Source organism: Rhinoderma darwinii, chromosome 4 (genome assembly GCF_050947455.1).
Source record: "Rhinoderma darwinii isolate aRhiDar2 chromosome 4, aRhiDar2.hap1, whole genome shotgun sequence".
NCBI lineage: Eukaryota > Metazoa > Chordata > Amphibia > Anura > Rhinodermatidae > Rhinoderma > Rhinoderma darwinii.
The window spans coordinates 200,528,900-200,549,136 of NC_134690.1; the positions used below are offsets into that span (position 1 = coordinate 200,528,900).

Below are 20,237 nucleotides of genomic sequence, written 5' to 3' on the forward strand. Positions count from 1 at the left end.
AAAACCAGAGAGGCCTCTTTTTAACATAGCTTGCCCAAAGACTCAAAAAGGGCAAGAGCATAGCACTATGTGGCAAAAACAAGTATAAACATTTATGAAAACAAGTTAGACGTGTCTGTCAAGTATAAGGTCAATAGAAATGTCCTTATATTGACCACAATTCACAGCAATGGCAGCACCCATGTTTATGTCCAGGGTGCCATTACAATAACCCTCAAGCCAGATTGCATCCTGGAATATAATAGGTGCATTGAAGGGGTTGATCTCTTTGATCAAGTCCTGAAGCTGTACAGTTCCTTGCGGAAAGTTAAGGTGTGGTTCAAAAAGCTGACAATGTACACATGGCAATGTATAACGCTTACATGCTATCATGTGCAGGCCAGACGGGAACATTCCCTCTTTTTCAAGAGGTTGTTATAAGGCCCGAATCTTTGGAAACAAGGGGGAGGGCCCAAGTACTTCTAGAAGCAAGAGGGCCTGTATTGTACCAGGGCAACATTTCCTCAAAGAAGTGCCCAAAACTACAAAGAAGGGAAGGGCACAAAAAAGGTGCGGAATGTTTAGCAAAAGAGGGATGAGAAAGGACACTATTTACCTCTGTGAAACCATCCCCGATAAACCTGGCCTTTGCATCAAGGATTTCTGCAAAGTGTACCACACAATTAGAATTAGTAATTTTATTTTTAATTTATCCTGTTATTAAACCATTTTAACATACCTTGATGTACTCTGCACAGCTTACATATGCCCCAACATTATAAATTGAAACACTGATAAAACCCAAAACAAAACTACCACCTAGCATTATACTCCTGTATAAATACCTTAAGGGTTTGTAGTTTCCAAAAAGGGTACTTTTGGGGGATTAAACTGTGATGGTACCTCAGGGGCTCTGCAGAAGCGACATGCCTCCCCCAAAAAACAATCTAGAAACAGCCACACGTATAAAGCCAAATGACGCTCCTAAGCCCTGTTCTGTGTCCAAATAGCAGTTCACATCCATATATATGGCATAGCTTTGTTCCTGGAGAACCCGCTTAAAAATTTATGGGGTGTAAGTCCAGTCGCACAAACTTGGCACAATATAAAGAGTGGCATGTAATAATTTATATGTGGAAAAATTGCAATTTTACTGTGGGACCAAAATGCTCAATATACCCTTAGATAAATTCTTTGAGGGGTGTAGTTTCTTAATTGGGGTCACTTATCGGGGGTTTCTTTTATTATTTCACTTCATAGCCTCTGCAAGCGATATATATATATATTTTCCTCTAACGCACTGCTGTTTCCGGCTTGTGGCAGAAGTGCGTACCTCCTCCCCGGCGCGGCGCTCGAGGAGCAGTTGAGAGGTGCGTAGTGTCACATGATCTTAGCCAGTCATCATCGTCATCTAACGGCGGGCTAGCGGCTCACCGCATAACACGCAGGCAGCAGTGATGGGAACAAGCGTCCACTCCAGTCACAGGCAGCATCCTTCTTAAAAAGGAGAGGACAGTACTACTTGCTTGGTAGGTTAGATTACATTTTTTTCTGTGACCTCACCTATGCCTAGCCGCTACCCATGCACATCTAATTAAAATGAGGGCATAATATATGTTCATAAGCTACTTAACGGTTAATAAAAATTTTGAGGCATACTGAAATTGAATATGAAAGGGGTTATCCAGTCCCTAAAAATTGATGGCCTATCCTCAGGATAGGCCATCAATAGCTGATGGGGCGGGTCCCACTTCCGGGACCCCCATCGATCTGCTGTTTTGAAGGGGGTGCAGCGCTGTAAATCATCGTTAACACACATGTAGCGGGGATTCACAGTATTACAGCCTATATTAGTAACGGGTGAGCTGTGCCCTCAAGCTGATGTCTCCACCCCTCCAGAGCCAATTTGATGGCCAGTAACTCCGATCCCCAATAGAGTAATTGCGCTCTGGGGAGGAAAAAAGTCTCGAGTAATAGCCACATACTACTGCCTTTCATTTGAAGCTTCTCTGGAACAGAAGTGCACCTGCACCAACAGAAGAAGCGCCCACCTCCAACGAGAACTACCGAGACACGTCAGGATGATGGAGGATCGAGGCTAAAGTGAAGACACTCTTGAGGCTATCAAATGCTGATTCTGAATCTGGAGTACACACCTTTGCAATAATACCTTTCTTGGTAAGGGTAGAGATGGGAGCCGTCAGTGAAGAGAAGTTTGGGATAAACTGCCGGTAGAAGTTAGCGAATCCCAGTAAACGCTGTATGGACCGCAGGCCTTGAGGACGTGGCCATTCCAGGATCGACTTTACTTTCTCAGGATCCATCTTGACACCCTGATCCGAGATGATGTAACCCAGGAAGGGCAGAGAATTTTTTTCAAAAGTGCACTTCTCCAGCTTGGCATACAGACGATTCTCCATTAATCGCAGCAGGACTTGACGGACATGCTCCCGATGTGGCGTCAGATATGGGGAGAAGATCAAAATATCATCGAGATGGAAAACCACACAGACATAGAGGAGATCTCTGAAGATATCATTCACGAATTCTTGGAAAACCGCGGGAGCGTTACACAGGCCGAAGGGCATCACCAGGTATTCATAGTGCCCGTCTCGAGTGTTAAATGCCGTCTTCCACTCGTCACCTTGACAGATTCGGATTAAGTTTTAGGCCAACTTGGAGCTTCAGTGGTATGGTCTCAGACACAATGGGATAGGGCAAAGGAAGTCCATTCACCGAGGCAACAGCCAGGGGTGTCTCCAAGGGAACCATCGGCAATTGGAGCTGATCCACTAGGTCCTATTGGATAATGTTGCATAGGCTCCACTGGTGGAACATTTGATGAGGACAGCTGGGGTTGCTGAAATGTAGGAGCCAGCCTATGAAAACTTCTGAACCGGTGAAGCTCTTGAGACCGTTCCTGGATCCTCATGTCAATCCGGGTAGCTAGAAGAATGAGGTCATCTAGGATAGAAGGCAGATCTCATGCGGGAAGCTCGTCTTTGATATCGGAGGATAGACATGCCAGATAGACCATGCCAGAATGTAGCCACCAAGGCTTCATTGTTCCAGGTCTGCTCTGCCACCAGGGTACGGAACAGAATGACGTACTCGCCCATGGAGGCGTCTTCTTGTCAAAAGGTCAACAGGGATGCAGCTGCAGAAGGGGCTCGCCCAGGTCCCCCAAATACTGAGCGGAAAGTCAGTAGGAAACACTGTAACGGGTCTCTAGTCCCTGATGTTCCCAGATGGGGTTTGCCCATGCCAGTGCCTTGCCAGTAAGAAGAGAGACTATGAAGGCGATCTTTGCGTCATCAGAAGGAAATGCTCTGGCATGTAGACAGAAGTGGATCTGACATTGGTTCAGAAACCCCTGCAGGTCCTCGTGTCTCCATCATAGCAAGGAGGCAGTGGCAGAGAGAATCACCAATCGGTACTGCCAGGAGATGTAGTAGTAGGAACAGCAGGAGCAATAGCAGCAGGTGCCGTGAAGACTGCAGTTGTAAAACACGCCCAGTTGTCCATTGAGGAACTCATAAACATAAAGCTAATATAGGTCATGACTCCATCAAAAATGATCGTTTTTCTAAATAAAAAACACTGCTGTAATCTACATTACAGCGCCGATCACATCATGTACAATATAGGCCACTTATAAGGTGGTGACAGAGCCTCTTTAAGTTAGTGGTAAAATTTAGTTGATACAGTTAGTGTTTGTTTGTGAAAAACACCAAAATTGTGAGAAAATTTGCAAAAATTTGCATTTTTATACATTTAAATGTATCTGCTTGCAAGACAGTTAGTAATACCACACAAAATAGCTACTAGTTAACATTTCCCATATGTCTATTTCATGTTGGCATAATTTTTTTAACGTCCTTTTATTTTTCTAGGACGCCACAAGGCTTAAAACTTTAGCAGCAATTTTATTTAGGGACCAGTTCAGTTCTGAAGTGACTTTGAGGGCTCTATATATTAGAAAACCACCCAATATAAATCACCCCATTTTAAAAATTGCACCCTTCAAAGTATACAAAACAGCATTTAGAAAGTTTCCTAACCCTTTAGGCGTTTCGCAGGAAATAAAGCGAAGTGGAGGTGAAATTTATAAATGTCATTTTTTTTTGCAGAAAATCTGTTTGTAATCCATTTTTTTCTGCAACACAGAAGGTTTTACCAGAGAAACGCAACCCAATACTTATTGCCCAGGTTCTGCAGTTTTTAGAAATATCCCACATATGGCCCTAGTGTGATAATAGACTGAAGCACAGGCCTAAGAAGCAAAGGAGCACTGAGTGGATTTTGGGACCACCTTTTTATTAGAATATATTTTAGGCACCATGTCAGGTTTGAAGAGGTCTTGTGGTGCCAAAAAAGAGGAAACACAACCAAAAGCAACCTTTTGGGAAACTACACCCCTCAAAGAATTTATCGAGGGGTATATTTGACCCCACATATTTTTTTTGGCTGAATTTAGTGGAATAAGGCAGTGAAATTGAAATTCGACATTTTTTCCAGTGAAATGTTAATTTTTTCATTTTCACAAGGGTTTTTTTTGAAAAAAAGCAGCCCAACATTTGTAAAGCAATTTCTGCTGATCACGCCAATACGGCAATTTCTCCCGAGTACGGTCATAAACTGCTGTTTGGACACACTGCATGTCTCAGAAAGGCAGGAACGCTATTTGTCAATCAGATATGCTGGATTGGTTTTTGGGCGACATGTCGCATTTGCAAAACTCCTGAGGTACTAGAGTACAGTGGAAGTGACCCCATTTTGGAAACTACAATGCCAAAGGCATTTATCATTTGCCTGGACATATGAGAGAGCTCAGAACTGAAGAGCACCATGCACATTTGAGGCCCATTCTGGTGATTTTCACAGAATTGGCCCACAATTGTAGGGCTCTGAGGTCAAATAGTAAAACAAACCCCCAAGTAGTGACCCCTATTTTGGAAACTACACCCCTTAAGGCATTTTAAGGGGTGTAGTAAACATTTTGACCCCACAGGTGTTTTTTCATAAGAAATTAGCCATCCGCAATTTTCCACTGATATACCGTTTTAGTGCACAATACAATGTGCCCAGTTTGTGCCTCTGAAGAAAAATATCTCTTAAAATGTTAAGCGGGTTCCCCTGGGTATGGCGATGCCATATGTGGACGTAAACTGCTGTATGGCACACTGCAGGGTTCAGAAGGGAGGGAGCACCATTTGGCTTTTGGAGGGCAGATTTTGCTTGGTAGTAGTGTTTCAGTTTATAATGTGTGGGCATATGTAAGCTGGGCAGAGTACATCAGGGCGTAATAAGGGGGTATAGTAATGCAGTAAATTAATAATAATTCATAGATGTGTGAACAGTGTCGCACTGATAAATGGTGCCCAATCTTATGCGGTTTTGGAACACACTGAGGGTATGTTCACACACACTATTTACGGACGTAATTCGGGCGTTTTTGCCCCGAATTACATCCGAAATAGCGGCTCAATAGCGTCGGCAAACATCTGCCCATTCATTTGAATGGGTCTTACGATGTTCTGTGCAGACGGTCATTTTTTTTACGCCCCGCTGTCAAAAGGCGGGGCGTAAAAAAGACGCCCGCGTCAAAGAAGTGCCTGTCACTTCTTCAGACGTAAATGGAGCCGTTTTCCATGGACTCCATGGAAAGCCAGCTCCATTTAACTCCCGTAATGGACGCAGCGAAAAGCGCCTCAACATGCCATTACGGCTGAAATTACGGTGCTGTTTTCTCCTGAAAACAGCACCGTAATTTCAGCCGTAACGGACGCTGCCGTGTGAACATACCCTAAGAGACATAACTTTTTAATAATGCGTTTTTTCAAAGAATTTTTTATTAAATTTTTTGGGCAATCAAGGTGACCAAAAACCAGCAATTCTGACAGTGTTTTAATTCTTTTTTTTACATTGTTCACCAAGAGCTACAAATGAAACTTTTACTTAATTCTGCAGGTAGATACGAATACGGCGCTAACATATGTAATATATATTTTTTTATATTTTGCATCGTTTGCACAACAAAAATTATTTAAAAAAAAAATTATTAATTCTTTGTGTCATGAGAGAGCAATAACTTTTTTTATATTTCAGTCAAAAAAGCTGTGTAATGGCTTGTTTTTTGCGGGACGGGATTTAGTATTATTCGTACTATTTTAGACTACATGCAAACTTTTGATCACTTTTTATATGTTTAGAGACAGGTGGTGATAATTAAATAGCAATTCTGGCATTTTCTTTTTTTGTTGTTTTGTGGTGTTCACCATGCGGGAAAAATAACATTATAGTTTTATAGATTGGGTCGTTACGAACACGTTGATACCAAATATGTGTACATTTTCATTTTTTTCCTTTAATAAAAGACTTATTATAGTGAAAAAGGCAGTTTTTGTTTTTTTAACTTATAACTTTTATTGTTATACTTTTGTACAACATTTTTATTTACTTTTTTTTTTACTTTTTATTTTTTTTTGTCCCGCTAGGGGACTTGAAGACTTGCACCTCTGATCTTCATTATAATACATTGCACTACCCACATAGTGCAATGCATTAGAGCTGTCAGTCATACACTGACTGCAAGTCTATTAGGCTCTGCCTCCAGTTCCCATTTCAATGATCGGCACCCCCACGATGCCGAATGGCTACAAACCACTAAGATGGTGTGATCGCTTTTGATTGTAGCATCTAAGGGGTTAATGGCAGGGATCGTAGCTATCCCCTATCCCCTTTCCCTGCCGTTACAGCAGGGTGTCAGCTATACCATACAGCTGACACCCGCGGCTGATGGTGCAGGCTGAGCTTCTGAACCCGCGCCATCTTTTTTTAAGTTTTCGCTTTTGAGAGCTGAATCTAAAGGGGTTAATTTGCCGGATTGGCGGCTAGCTCTGGTCCTGGCCTTGCAGCAGGGTGTCAGCTGTAATGTACAGCTGACACCCGCTGGTGATGGCGCAGGCTCAGTTACGTGGAGTTGCGGGAAGTCATTGCCCTTATCGATGTAAGGGTATGTTCACACGCACTAATTACGGACGTAATTCGGGCGTTTTTGCCCCGAATTACGTCCGAAAAAAACGCCTCGATAGCGCTGACAAACATCTGCCCATCGAAAGCAATGGGCTAACGTTTGTCTGTTCACACGAGGCTGTCAAATGACGGTGCGTAAATAGACGCCCGCGTCAAAGAAGTGACCTGTCACTTCTTGGGGCGTAATTGGAGCCGTTATTCATTGACTCCAATGAATAGCAGCACCAATTATGTCCGTAACTCCAATGAATAGCAGCGCCAATTATGTCCAATTATGTCCGTAACTGACGCGACGTTCAAGCGCCTGCACATGCCGTTACGGCTGAAATTACGGGGATGTTTCCTCCTGAAAACATCCCCGTAATTTCAGCCGTTACGGACGCTGCCGTGTGAACATACCCTAACTGTACATCAGATGTCGTTAAGGGGTTAAACAGCAGACATGCTCTAATATGTCTTGATTATATTGCTCCTTCCGTGGCAGACAACTGCTTCTGCTGAGAACCTTGCTTCCAACCTCTGTCGCTAGAACCATAAGGGCGGGTTCACACATAGCGGAATTTCACTTAAATTCCGCTGCGGACACTCCGCAGCGTTAATCCGCAGCGGAGCCGTTTCTCCATTGACTTTCACTTTAATTTAGCAGTGTTCGTTTACACGATGCGTACAATTCCGCTGCGGAGCATAGGCTGCGGAGCGGAATTTGGTGTCCGCAGCATGCTCTGTCTGTTGCGGAGCAGTGGCGGACTGGTTGCGGACTCATGGCGGAATTTCTCCATTGACTTCAATGGAGAGTCAAAATTCCGCAATGAAGTCCGCAGATCTTATGTGTGCTGCGGAGCGTATTGTTTTTACTACCATGACATTTCTTCATTCTGGCTGGACCTATGTATTTCTAGGTCTACAGCCAGACTGAGGAAGTCAATGGGGCTCCCGTAATGACGGGAGCGTTGCTAGGAGACGTCTGTAAATAGTCACTGTCCAGGGTGCTGAAAGAGTTACGCGATCGGCAGTAACTGTTTCTGCACCCGGGACAGTGACTACCGATCTCAATATACATGTATCTGTAAAAAAAAATATAAGTTCATACTTACCGAGAACTCCCTGCGTCTGTCTCCAGTCCGGCCTCCCAGGATGACGTTTCAGTGTAAGTGACGGCTGCAGCCAATCACAGGCCAAGCACAGGCTGCAGCGGTCACATGGACTGGCGCGTCATCCAGGGAGGTCGGGCTGGATGCCGAAAGAGGGACGCGTCACCAAGACAACGGGCGGTAAGTATGAATTTCTTTGACTTTCACTAGGGAAAGTGCTGTCCCTTCTCTCTATCCTGCACTGAATAGGGAGAAGAGAAGCACTTTTCCTGCAGTCCGCAGCGGCCAGTCCGCATCAATTTTCTGCACATTTTGTGCAGATCCGCTGCAGAATCTGCAACGCAGATTCTGTGCGGCATTGATGCGGACAGTTGCGGAGGAATTCCGCCATGTGTGGTCATGCCCTAAGGCCCTGTTCACACAGTTTTTTTACAAGTTTTTTTGCCGTGGAAACCGTGTCAAAAAACGCCGCAAAACATGGCCGAAATTGCCTCCTGTCGTTTTCAATGGCAGGTGGAGGCATTTTTTTCCCGCGAGCAGAAACGCTCACGGGAAAAAGAAGCGACATGACCTATCTTGAGGCGTTTTCCACCTCAAAACCCCATTGAAATCAATGGGAGACGGGAAAAACGCAGCGAACGGCCGATGCGGTTTTTGACGCGTTTAATGTCAAAAAACGCTTGCGGTTTTTCCCTTTGCCTGTTGAAGAAATAGGTAAAAAAAACGCGTCATAAATCGTGGCAAAAAACGCGTGGTGGAAAACCACTTAAAAAAAACCGGAGCTGATATTTCCAGGCCGAATTTTCACTCCCTGTGAACATAGCCTAAGGCCCTGTTCACACTGAGTTTTTTTGTAGGCAGAAATTTGTGTCTGGAAAAATCAGCTCCGTTTTTTTTTTAGTGGTTTTGCACCACACGCGTTTTTTGCCGCGTATTTTTACACGTTTTTTTACCTATTTCTTCAACAGGAAAAGGGAAAAGCCGCAAGCGTTTTTTGACATAAAGCGTGTTAAAAACCGCATCGGCCGCTCGTGGCATTTTTCCTGCCTCCCATTGATTTCAATGGGGTTTTTGAGGCGGAAAATGCCTCAAGATAGATCATGTCGCTTCTTTTTCAAACGCCTCCACCTGAAAGATGGAATAACCGTGAGAGTTTTTTGACGAACAAAAAATTTAGCGTAAAAAATCGCGGCAAAAAAACGCGCCAAAAAACGCGTTTATTTCCGTCTCCCATTGATTTCAATGGGGATTTTGAGGCGGAAAACTCCTCAAGATAGGGCATGTTGCTTCTTTTTACCACAAGTGTTTTTTTTGCTCGCGTTAAAAAAAAACGCGTCCACCTCCCATTGATATCAATAGGAGTAAATTTCGGACGTTTTTTGCGGCGGTTTTTGCGACAAAAACTGTGGCAAAAAACTCAGTGTGAACAGAGCCTTAAAGTATAAAACCAAGCGATAGCTGTTCTCACTGAGGCAGTGCAGCAGTTTAAATAGTGGGAACTGGAGCAAAAGAGAGGCGAAGCTTTGTCTACTGTACCTCTGCCCAAAAATTATTTAACCCCTTCCCTCCGCAGCCATTTTTTGGATTTTCACTTTTGTTTTTTCCTCCCCACCTTCCAAAAGCCATAACTTGTTTATTTTTTTGTCAATATAACCGAGGGGGGGGGAGGGGGGGGGGCTTGTTTTAGATTTTCATGACACCATTTATTATAATATACTGCGAAACTGGAAAAAAGTTCTTTGTGGGATGGAATGGGAAAAAACAGCAGTTCCTACATTTTTTTGGGGTGTTTTGTTTTTACGTGCAGTAAAAATGACATCTTAACTTTATTCTGCGGGTCAAGACGATTACAGTCATACCAAATTTATATTGTTTTTTTATGTTTTACTACTTTTACAAGGAAAAAACGAATTGTTAAAAATAAAATTTGTTTTGTATCGCCATATTCTGAGAGCCATAACTTTTTTAATTTTCCGTCGATTGAGCGGTATGAGGCCTTATTTTTTATGGGATAAGCTGTAGTTTCTACTGGTACCATTTTGAGATACATGAGACTTTTTGATCACTTTTTATTTCATTTTTTGTGGGAGATAACGTGACTAAAAAACGGCAATTCTGGCGGTTTAATTATTATTTCTATTTCATGGCATTCACCGTGCGGGTTAAATAATAGTTTGGAATTTTACGGACAAGACAATACCAGATATGTTAATGTGGGAAAAGGTTATTTTTGTATGGGAGCACGGCCCGAAAATTCGAGCGGCCGTCAGCGACCGGCCGTGCCCGCAATCGCGGGCCGTGATTACAGGCACGGCCATGTGCATGGGGCCTTAAAAAATGGGATGCAGTTATAAAACTAAAGAAGAGTCTTCCTCTTCATACAAACACTAATTTTCTCAACAAAACTTTTATCTGAGAAACGCTGAAAATTCAAGGTGCCTCCGTCCCAACACGTTGAACTTCCCAAAGGATGCTAACTCGGACTTCCTAGAGGGAGGAAAGGTTAATGTGCATTAGTGCAACCACAAGCTAAATCATTCAATAGCAGGCTACCAGCAGCAGCTTCACAGATTGCATAGCGTTAAGAAACACCCCTTGTACAACTCCAGGTTCAATCTAGGAAGTCCAGCATAATAAATGAAAACAGAAATATAATGCAAAGCAAACAAGCAGATCAAGCCATCTGTCCAAGTTCACAGGACAGAAAAAAACACAATGTGGGAGGGGCTAGATAATTAGTATTTCATTTGATTAAACTAAAAATTAAATTTGTTCTACTAGTACACAGGGGCAAAAATACCCCATTATTGTGCTGCTTGTAGAACTAAGGGAAATATAGTTTATCATTAACATGCAAAGTTTCAGGTTGTTTCTGGGTTGTTATTTCTGCTCTTTAAAAAAAAAAAAAAAAAAAAGTGTATGTAAACAGCTATTTAATGGTAAGGTAGAAAACATTAAATCCGCATAGTCCACATGAATTTGGAACATTTTTTTTTAGCTGATTAAACCCAGGGCCCATTACCCTTCTTCAAAAGTGTTTAATTTGTTTCTTGTCTGAGTGGTATTTATTGTTATGTACTAATTTAGAATTTGGTGAAGAAATACAATTAAAATACAATTTATGGAGTTTATGATTTTTTTTGTTGAGACGAGAAATCAATGTAAATATATTCAAACTATTTTTTATTTTTTTTTATTTAACAGGTTTTCTATTGTGAGTCATAGACAAGGGATACAGCACATTGTCAATGAGTGCTATGTGGAGGTATTTGACTGGTTCTACCTTGAACTGAAGGACGTTCAACAAGTATATGAGACCTTTAATGTATGATTTTTTTTTTTTGTAATGTAAATATATATTTTCATTTTTTAAACTAGTACTTCTTAGTCTCTGTTCCCATCTGCGTTGGGGTCCCGTTCTGACGTTCCGTCGGAGCTTTCCGTCAGAACGGTACCTTGAGCAGACATAAACTAAGACAGACGGAAACCAGATGTTTCCATCACAATTGATTTCAATGGTGACGGATCCGGTGCCCGTGGTTTCTGTTTGTTTCTTTTGTGCACCGGATTAGTCGTTTTGCTTCGTCGTTACGCTATTGCTTCAGGCAAAACAACGGATCCGGTGCACAAAAGAGACAAACGGAAACTACAGGCGCCGGATCCGTCACCATTGAAATCAATGAACATCCAATGATGATGGTGATGGAAACAGAAACCTCTGGTTTCCATCGGTGTCAGTTTGTGTCTCCTCAGGGTCCCATTCTGACGGAAAGCTCCGATGGAACGTCAGAACGGGACCCCAACACAGATGTGAACAGAGACTAAGTTCCTTTCTGGCAGGTCGTCTTGAAAGTCATGGTGCCACCTGGGGTTATTATTAAGATCATGTATATAAGGCCCTATTCACACGACAGTGAAAAACGGCCGTCGCCCGTGAATAATGGCCATCAAAAAGTACGACATGTCCTATTTTTGGCCGTTTTCACGGCCTGACGGCCCCCATAGAAGTCAATGGATCAGTTTTTAACGGCTGTCAATACATGTAACAACTGTTAAAAATGGATCTGTCACATGTCGATTGGCAAGGGAACTACTAGTTCCCTTGCTGGCTATCGGCGACGCGATGACACTCACCGATGCAGCGCCGACCTCTTCACGTGTGGTCTCTCGTCTTCACGGGTTCTGCGAAGGCGACGCGATGACGTCATTGTGCCGCCTTCGCAGATCTCGTGAAGACGAGAGACCACGCGTGAAGACGAGCTGCATCGGTGAGTGTCACTGTGTCGCCGCAGATTCCGTGAAGACAGCGCTGCATCGGTGAGTATGTAGGGCATTCATGTCAGGCTGTGTGGTATATACAGGGAGGATGTGTGGCATAATACATGGAGGTGTGTGTCATCATATACAGGGGCTGTGTGGCATATACAGGGAGGTGTGTGTCATATACAGGGAGGTGTGTGGCATCATATACAGGAGGTGTGTGGCATCATATACAGGGAGGCTGCGTGGCATCATATACAGGAGGTGTGGGGCATCATATACAGGGAGGTTGTAAATAGTGTCTAGGTGAACATGTGACCTACCTTTGGTTGTTTTCAGGGGGCTGGGACAAAAAAAGCCTGACCAATGAAATTCATCAGTTTTTTTAACGGCCATGAAAAACTGATGCAAAATGGATGTCAAACGGCCATTAACCCTTTCACGCCGCAGCCGTTTTTCAGATTTTCATTTTCGTTTTTCCCTCCCCACCTTCCAAAGGCCATAACGCCTTTATTTTTCCGGCGATATAGTACTATGAGGGCTTGATTTTTGCGGGACAAGTTGTAGTTTTTCGTAGCACCATTTATTTTGCCGTATAATGTACTAGGAAACGGGAAAAAAATTATTTGTGGGGAAAAAAATGAAAAAAACAGCGATTCCGCCATGGTTTTTTGCGCGCCATTTTTACGGAATTCACTGTACAATTAAAACAACATATTCATTTTATTCTATGGGTCAATACGATTACGCCGATACCAAATATGTGTAGGTTTTTCTATATTTTACTACTTTTACAAGTAAAAACCTAAGTGTAAAAAAGAAAATTAATTTTGTTTCGCCAAATTCCGAGAGCCGTCACGTCTTTATTTTTCCGTTGATTAAGTGGTATAAGGGATTATTTTTTGCGTGATAAGCTGTAGTTTTTAATAATACCATTTTGGTGTAAATGTGGCGGTTTGATCACTTTTTATTTCATTTTTTTGTGGGAGATTAGGTGAACAAAAAATAGAGATTCTGGCGTTTACAATTTTTATTTTTTTACGGCGTTCACCGTGCGGGTTAAATAATGATATATTGTGACAGTTCAGACTTTTATGGCGATGCCAATTATGTTTATTTATTTAATTTTTTACTATACACTAGGGGGAAAATGGGAAAAGGGGGGTTTTTTGAACTTTTAATATTTTTATTTATTTTACACAAAAAAAAACAACTTTATTTAACTCATTTTTACATTTTTTATTAGTCCCCCTAGGGGACTTCAACCAGCAATCGTTAGATCGCTTGCACGATATACTGCAATACTAATGTATTGCAGTATATCGTGATTCTTACAGTCTCCCATGAAGCCCTGCCGGAGGCAGAGCTTCATAGGAGTACCAAGATGGCGGACCTGGGGGACTCCGTCAGACCCCCAGGCAGCCGTGTGAACCAACGGCTCCCCCCGATCTCGCCGCGGGGGGGCCATTGAGACGTTACAGGGGGTCGCCCCCCTGTTTTTAGTAATTTAAATGCCGCGATCTCTATTGAACGCGGCATTTAACGGGTTAAACAAGCGGGATCGCGCTGAAGCTCGATCCCGCTCGTAACCCGGAAGTGTCGGCTGTAACACACAGCCGACACACTCGCTCTATGGAGCGGACTCAGCCCGTGAGCCCGCTCCATATTCCCCCACCCGGCGTGCGCCGTATATATACGGCGGATGTCGGGAGGGGGTTAAAAATGTACAGACGGACTGGAAATGGATGAAAATGTAGAGACACACTGATGCAAAATGGCCATGAAAAACTGCCAGTTGATCAGTTTTTAATGGACATTTTTTTTCACTGTCGTGTGAATATATGGAACTACTATGTATTCACTGCATTAAATTATTATGTGGGCATTATTTTGGCACTATTGTTAGTATAGCCATGTTACTCTGTATTTGCTTCTATTCACAAAAAAGAATTATAATTATACCTTTTTCATTTTCTTGCACTGTGACTTCTGTAATAAATGTATTCCTATTTTACAAAAAGTGCACTCTTGTTTTTCAGAATGACCCAGTTTTACCAAGAAATATGCCACCTGCAGTAGGAGCTATTATCTGGTCAAGGAAGTTGTTGTCAAGGATTGAAAACATCATGAAGGTAAGAGTATATCTATTTGAAATGTACTTGACAAATACATTATTATCTGCTTACATATATGTAGACCATAATCCGTCTGAGCTTTCCGTCGGGGGAACGGACCATAGATTCCGTTTGAAATACCGTTCATCTCATTGATGACGGATACTTTGTTAATGGTTTCCGTTTGTCACCGTTGTGAAAGGGTTCCGTTTTTTTGACGGAATCATTAACATGTCGGCGGCCGGCCATGCTCGCAATCACGGACCGTGATTACGGGCACGGCCGTGTGCATGAGGCCTGAACGAAGCCTTACGGATTATACAACGCAAGTGTGAACTTAGCCTAATATGAATAAGAGTTGTCTGTGCTGTATCCACTAGATTCTCATAATATTCTCTTTTTTCTAAGACCTTTAAAAATATAAGAATTGTGGCTACCTGCCTCACTTATTTAGATACTGTCAAGCTCTACAATCGAATAGCTTCTAACTTGGTTTCATATGAAGACTTGTGGTATCAGAAGTGGAAGTCGCAGATAGACAAGGGTCTAAATGGACTTAATTTGACATTACTTGTCCGGCAACCTGTAACACAACAGATTATGGTGAATACAGATATAAAGTAAGTGTCACAACCTATGTATTACAATACACTTGCTGGATAATAATTGTATTATTGTGGACTTCATAAGTACATAATCACTATTAGAGAATACATTCTCCAGTTATTTACATTGAATTGGTTTATTTGTAGCCTATATACCTATAAGTGATTCAAACTGAAGTGCATTTTTATTTAAACTAGAATGCTTCAACTGATTGAAGAGACAAAATGGATGTTGCGACTTGGGATCCATGTTCCAGAAGCAGCTCTGCTGGCATTTCATCAGGTATATAAATAATCGCAACATGCTTTTACCAGCATATGATATAGATCAGAGGGAAGCTGTAGCTGCTACTTATGTTGGTAGTTCAACGAACAGCCTCGGATGTGCTGTATTACCCATAATTAAGCAAAACTGTTTGACTGGAAATAAGCATTTAATCCTATATCTATCTTAGTCAACATCCTGCTACTACAAAGTTACATTTCCATACACCGGTTTACTCCTTTTTGAGGTGAGCCGAACAAAGCTGATTACAGCCAAGGGGGGCACAGGGCTCAGCTGAGCACTTCTGCCCCTTTTTTTCAGCGATCACCGGGGGTCTCATATCAATGTGACATGTAAGAAGTGTATTCAAACAACAATCAACCTTTTAAACTGTTTTCCATGGATAACATTTATGGTCCTATTGATTATTATAAACATGGGGTGCTATATCATGAACGAGCTGTGACTTTTCATTAAAGTTATAAAGATATGGAAAAAGCTGAGCACGCTCAGTCAGCTGTTTTTATATCTTCCATAGACTTAAATACAGAGTTACAGCGCAACTTTACACTGGGAACAGGGGACTGTGCAACCCACATTCTTTGGTGGGGTTTTTAGGGGTTAAAAATCTATGGCATATGAAATCAATATTGTGATCAAGATAATATTGGTATGGATCTTTTATGAAAGGCAGAAAAATTGAAAATGTATAGAAGCAATTTAGAAGATGTTGTGAAGGAGTATGGAAGAGTTCAACAAGACATCCCTGAGGACTTTGCAGTATTCTTCTCCACCCATCTGGAGCAAGTAAATCATCATTTCCAGCCAGGACTGTGTACTTTATCATGGAGTAGTGTCAACATAGGCGGACTCCTCCACCAGACCAGTGCTGCTGTGAAACGGTAAATAACTGTGATTAGGGTCTTGCTGGCTACCTATGAAATTGTCCCTTTCAGCCACACCACAATGCTAGTTGTAAATGTGGCCTAAATGTTTTCTAAGGTTTTGTTCTCATTTACATTGGAGGCTCCGTCGCAAATTCTGTCAGATTTGATGGGAGATACAGCACTTCATGCAGCACTAATTTTCCCATCAGAACGATGGACACCACAATGGACCCCCGATGGACCCCATTATAAGTCAATGGGGACCTTTGGACACCGTTGGTATCCAACGTACGACAGATCAGGCAGAACGTCGTGGCTTCCGTTATAAATGGACAGAAGTGAACAGAGCCTAATATGTTTGTGGATTTTTATGTATTTTTATTATTTGTTATTTTATATGGGTATTGCTTCCTTTCATTGTAAAGTGCTGAAGAATATGTTAGCAATATATCAATAATACTGTAAGATTCCTTAAAACTGTAAGAATTTTTCAAATTGGTTTCTGATAATATAGCATAGAAGACTGTTAAGAGAAAACCAATTAGGAGTTTATAGTAGCATATTTTGTGTAAACATATGGGGCTTTCTTACTTCTTTACCCTTTCAGCACCGGCTCCAACTAGTTAGGCCTTATTCACACGACAGTGATAAACGGCCATGTGACGGCCGTTCTTTTAACGGCCATCACACGGCCATTTTCAGTACAATGATGTTCTATGGGTGTATTCACACGGCCGTTTTTTTAACGGCCCATGGAGAATGGCCGTCAAAAAATAGGACATGTCCTATTTTTGGCCGTTTTAACGGCCTGACGGCCCCCATAGAAGTCAATGGATCCGTTTTTAACGGCTGCCAATACATGTAACAACCGTTAAAAACGGATCTGTAACATGGGGATTTGCAAGGGAACTACTAGTTCCCTTGCTTGCTATCGGCGGCGTGACGACACATACTCACGATTCACCGATGCAGCACCGACTTCTCCTGGTCTGGTCACTGGTCTCGCGGGTTCTGCGAAGGCGGCGCTATGACATCATTGCCTTTGCAGATCCCGTGAGACTTGTGACCAGACCAGGAGAAGTCGGCGCTGTGTCATCGCGTCACCGCAGATCCCGTGAAGACGAGAGGCCTTACCTGAAGAAGACAGCGCTGCATCGGTGAGTATGTAGGGCATTCATGTCAGGCTGTGTGGCATCATATACATCGGGGCTGTGTGGCATCATATACAGGAGGGCTGTGTGGCATCTACAGGGGTGGGGGCTGTGTGGCATCTACAGGGAGGCTGTGTGGCATCTACAGTGAGGCTGTGTGGCATCTACAGTGAGGCTGCGTGGCATTATACAGGGGGTCTGTGTGGTATATACAGGGAGGCTGTGTGGCATCATATACAGGGAGGCTGTGTGGCATCATATACAGGGGGTCTGTGTGGCATACATAGGGAGGCTGTGTGGCATATACAGGGAGGTGTGTGTCATCATATACAGGGAGGTGTGTGGCATATACAGGGATGCTGTGTGGCATCATATACATAGAGGTGTATGGCATCATATACAGGGAGGCTGTGTGGCATCATATACAGGGAGGCTGTGTAGTATCATATACAGGGAGGTGTGTGGCATCATATACAGGGAGGTTTGTGGCATCATATATAGGGAGGTGTGTGGCATCATATACAGTGAGGTGTGTGGCATCATATACAGGGATGCTGTGTGGCATCATATACAGGGAGGTGTGTGGCATCATATACAGGGAGGTGTGTGGCATCATATACAGGGGGCTGTGTGGCATCATATACAGGGAGGCTGTAAATAGTGTCTAGGTGAACATGTGACCTTCCTTTGGGTGTTTTCAGGGGGTTGGGACAAAAAAAAAGCCTGACCAATGAAATTCATCAGTTTTTTTAACGGCCATGAAAAACTGATGCAAAACGGTTGTCAAACGGCCATTAAAAACGGACAGACGGACTGGAAATGGATGAAAATTTAGAGACACACTGATGCAAAACGGCCATGAAGAACAGAAGGGGCTGGACGGAGCCTGCAGGGCTGAAGGGAAGCCTCCATGACCTCCCTGGTAGGGAAAGGGTTAACTTGTGAGGGAGAGTTGGAGGGGGTTGGAGGGGGTCAGGGAGGAGTCAGGGGGCCGTTGCTGCTCTTCCCGCTGTTTTCGGCATTGAGCCGGAAGCAGCGGAGGGAGTAACACAGTAAGGACAAGCTCCCCGTTGCCCGCGCTTGTACAGCATGTCTGAGGCATTTTTGTTAGAGCAGCTGCGTGCTGCTGCTGTGCACCACGGTCCCGGATGGCTGGAGGAGACCGTGGCTGCATTAGCGAGGATCCCGGACGCCGTGTTGCCATGTCAGGCCCGGCGTTCGGGGTCTGTTGCAGGGGACAGGCTCCCCTCCCCCGGCCCCCTTCCTAGCATGGCGGCGGGGGGGGAGTCGGCAACAACTGCTCCTGTCCGGAGCAGGCAGAGAGCGTTGCCGGGGGTGACGGCGACGCAGGCCGGGTCGACCCGTCCCTCCCGGCGGTCTCGACCTCCTGAGCGCCTTAGTCCTGAGACAGTCCCGCGGACACGGCGTCGCAGAGGGAGCCCGATCTCGGACGCTGCAGGCCAGGCAGCTGGGGGGACCGCCCCTTCCCAGGCCCTGCGTCCTGGCAGGAATCCCAAGCCGCGACGGGGTCCGGCGGTGAGCAGGGAGTCGCAGGCCGGGCTCCCTGTCACCCCTCCACCATCGGATGGAAGATCTGGAAGACGAGGTACGGCCGCCCCGCCTGGTGATGTTCCGGCCAGGGGGCAGGCCTCTTCAGGATCAGCGAGACGGACGCCTAGATCTGCAGCGACGTTGAGGCAACAGGTCCAGTCGGAAGTCTGGGTTCCATCGGTCGGGCGGCAGGTTGCCGGCCCATCAGTCAGCGCCTCATCATCTCCGATCCGAAGATGTCTGTGGGATGGCCAGTCGTCTGCGAGAGAGGAGCTGGAGGAAGGTGAACTGGACGTGTATCGTCGAGGTCAGGATGGTCCGGCTGACGGGAACACAGCGCCTGTGCGGCCCGGTGAGTGTGTAACTCCATCATTGTCGTATCCAGCGATTTTTATGTCGGGTGTCAGCGGGGGGGCTGCTAGCGTCGCATCGGTGGCCGGTAGTGGCGCAGGCGGGCGCGATGGCGCGGGTCTGGCAGATTTAGTGGGTTGCTTGAGGGAGCTGGTCGGGCGCCTGGATAGGGCGGCGGCGCCGGTAGTTTCGGAAGTGTCCCCGGCGGTAGTGTGGGAGGGCCCCAGGGACGTGGGATTGGTACAGGCGCGGCCCGTGCTGGCGGTTAGGGAGGCGGTCGCTGTGTCGGTACAGACCGAGGCACAAAAGGATGGAGATCGGGTGCATATTGATGACCGTGCTCGGGGGGAGGTGTACGTTTGTTTCGAGGGTCCGTTGGGGGCGCATTTAAAGCAGGAGGTGCGCGAGCGGATCTGGAAGGACGAATATGTGGAGATTTTTTCTCTCTTGCCGCTCGCTAAATTTAATTTGGATAAGAGCAAGCGGGACGAGAGTAAAAAGGACGAGGAAGAACGGCGGCGGTATAGGCTTATCCCGCAAACGTTCGTTAATTGGTCGCAGGCGTTCGCCATATTGGCTAGTGTGATAGGGGAAAAGGCGCCGGAAAATTGTTCGGCGTTGTTTTGTTATTTTGATGCCATTGGGGAGGCTCATAGGGCGTATGGGGGTCAGGCGTGGCTGCGGTACGATGAGCAATTCCGTCAGCGAAAAGCGGTTCGGCCGGCGATTCGGTGGGACCAGAAGGATATTGCTCTCTGGTTACGGGTTACGGCTCCGGTTAGGCAGTCCTTTCCCGGGAGAGCGCCGGCCAGGGAGGCCAGTCTAGTCAGGTTGGACAAAGCGGCGGGGGAAAGGCGGGTTTTTGCTGGCAATTTAATGAAGGCCAGTGTAAGTTCGGGGCCACGTGCAAGTTCAAGCACGTGTGTTCCGAGTGTAATGGGGCTTCAC

General features: G+C 44.7%; 1 protein-coding gene across 1 annotated transcript in view; it reads left to right on the plus strand.

Moving 5' to 3' along the window:
* Nucleotides 1–20,237, plus strand: part of LOC142759653 (dynein axonemal heavy chain 5-like) — a 466,211-nt gene that overhangs the window by 85,603 nt on the left and 360,371 nt on the right. Inside the window, 5 exon segments of the mRNA XM_075862058.1 lie at nt 11,310–11,430; nt 14,405–14,497; nt 14,888–15,099; nt 15,283–15,367; nt 16,040–16,251. Of these exon segments, the coding sequence (XP_075718173.1) occupies nt 11,310–11,430; nt 14,405–14,497; nt 14,888–15,099; nt 15,283–15,367; nt 16,040–16,251 (723 nt within the window).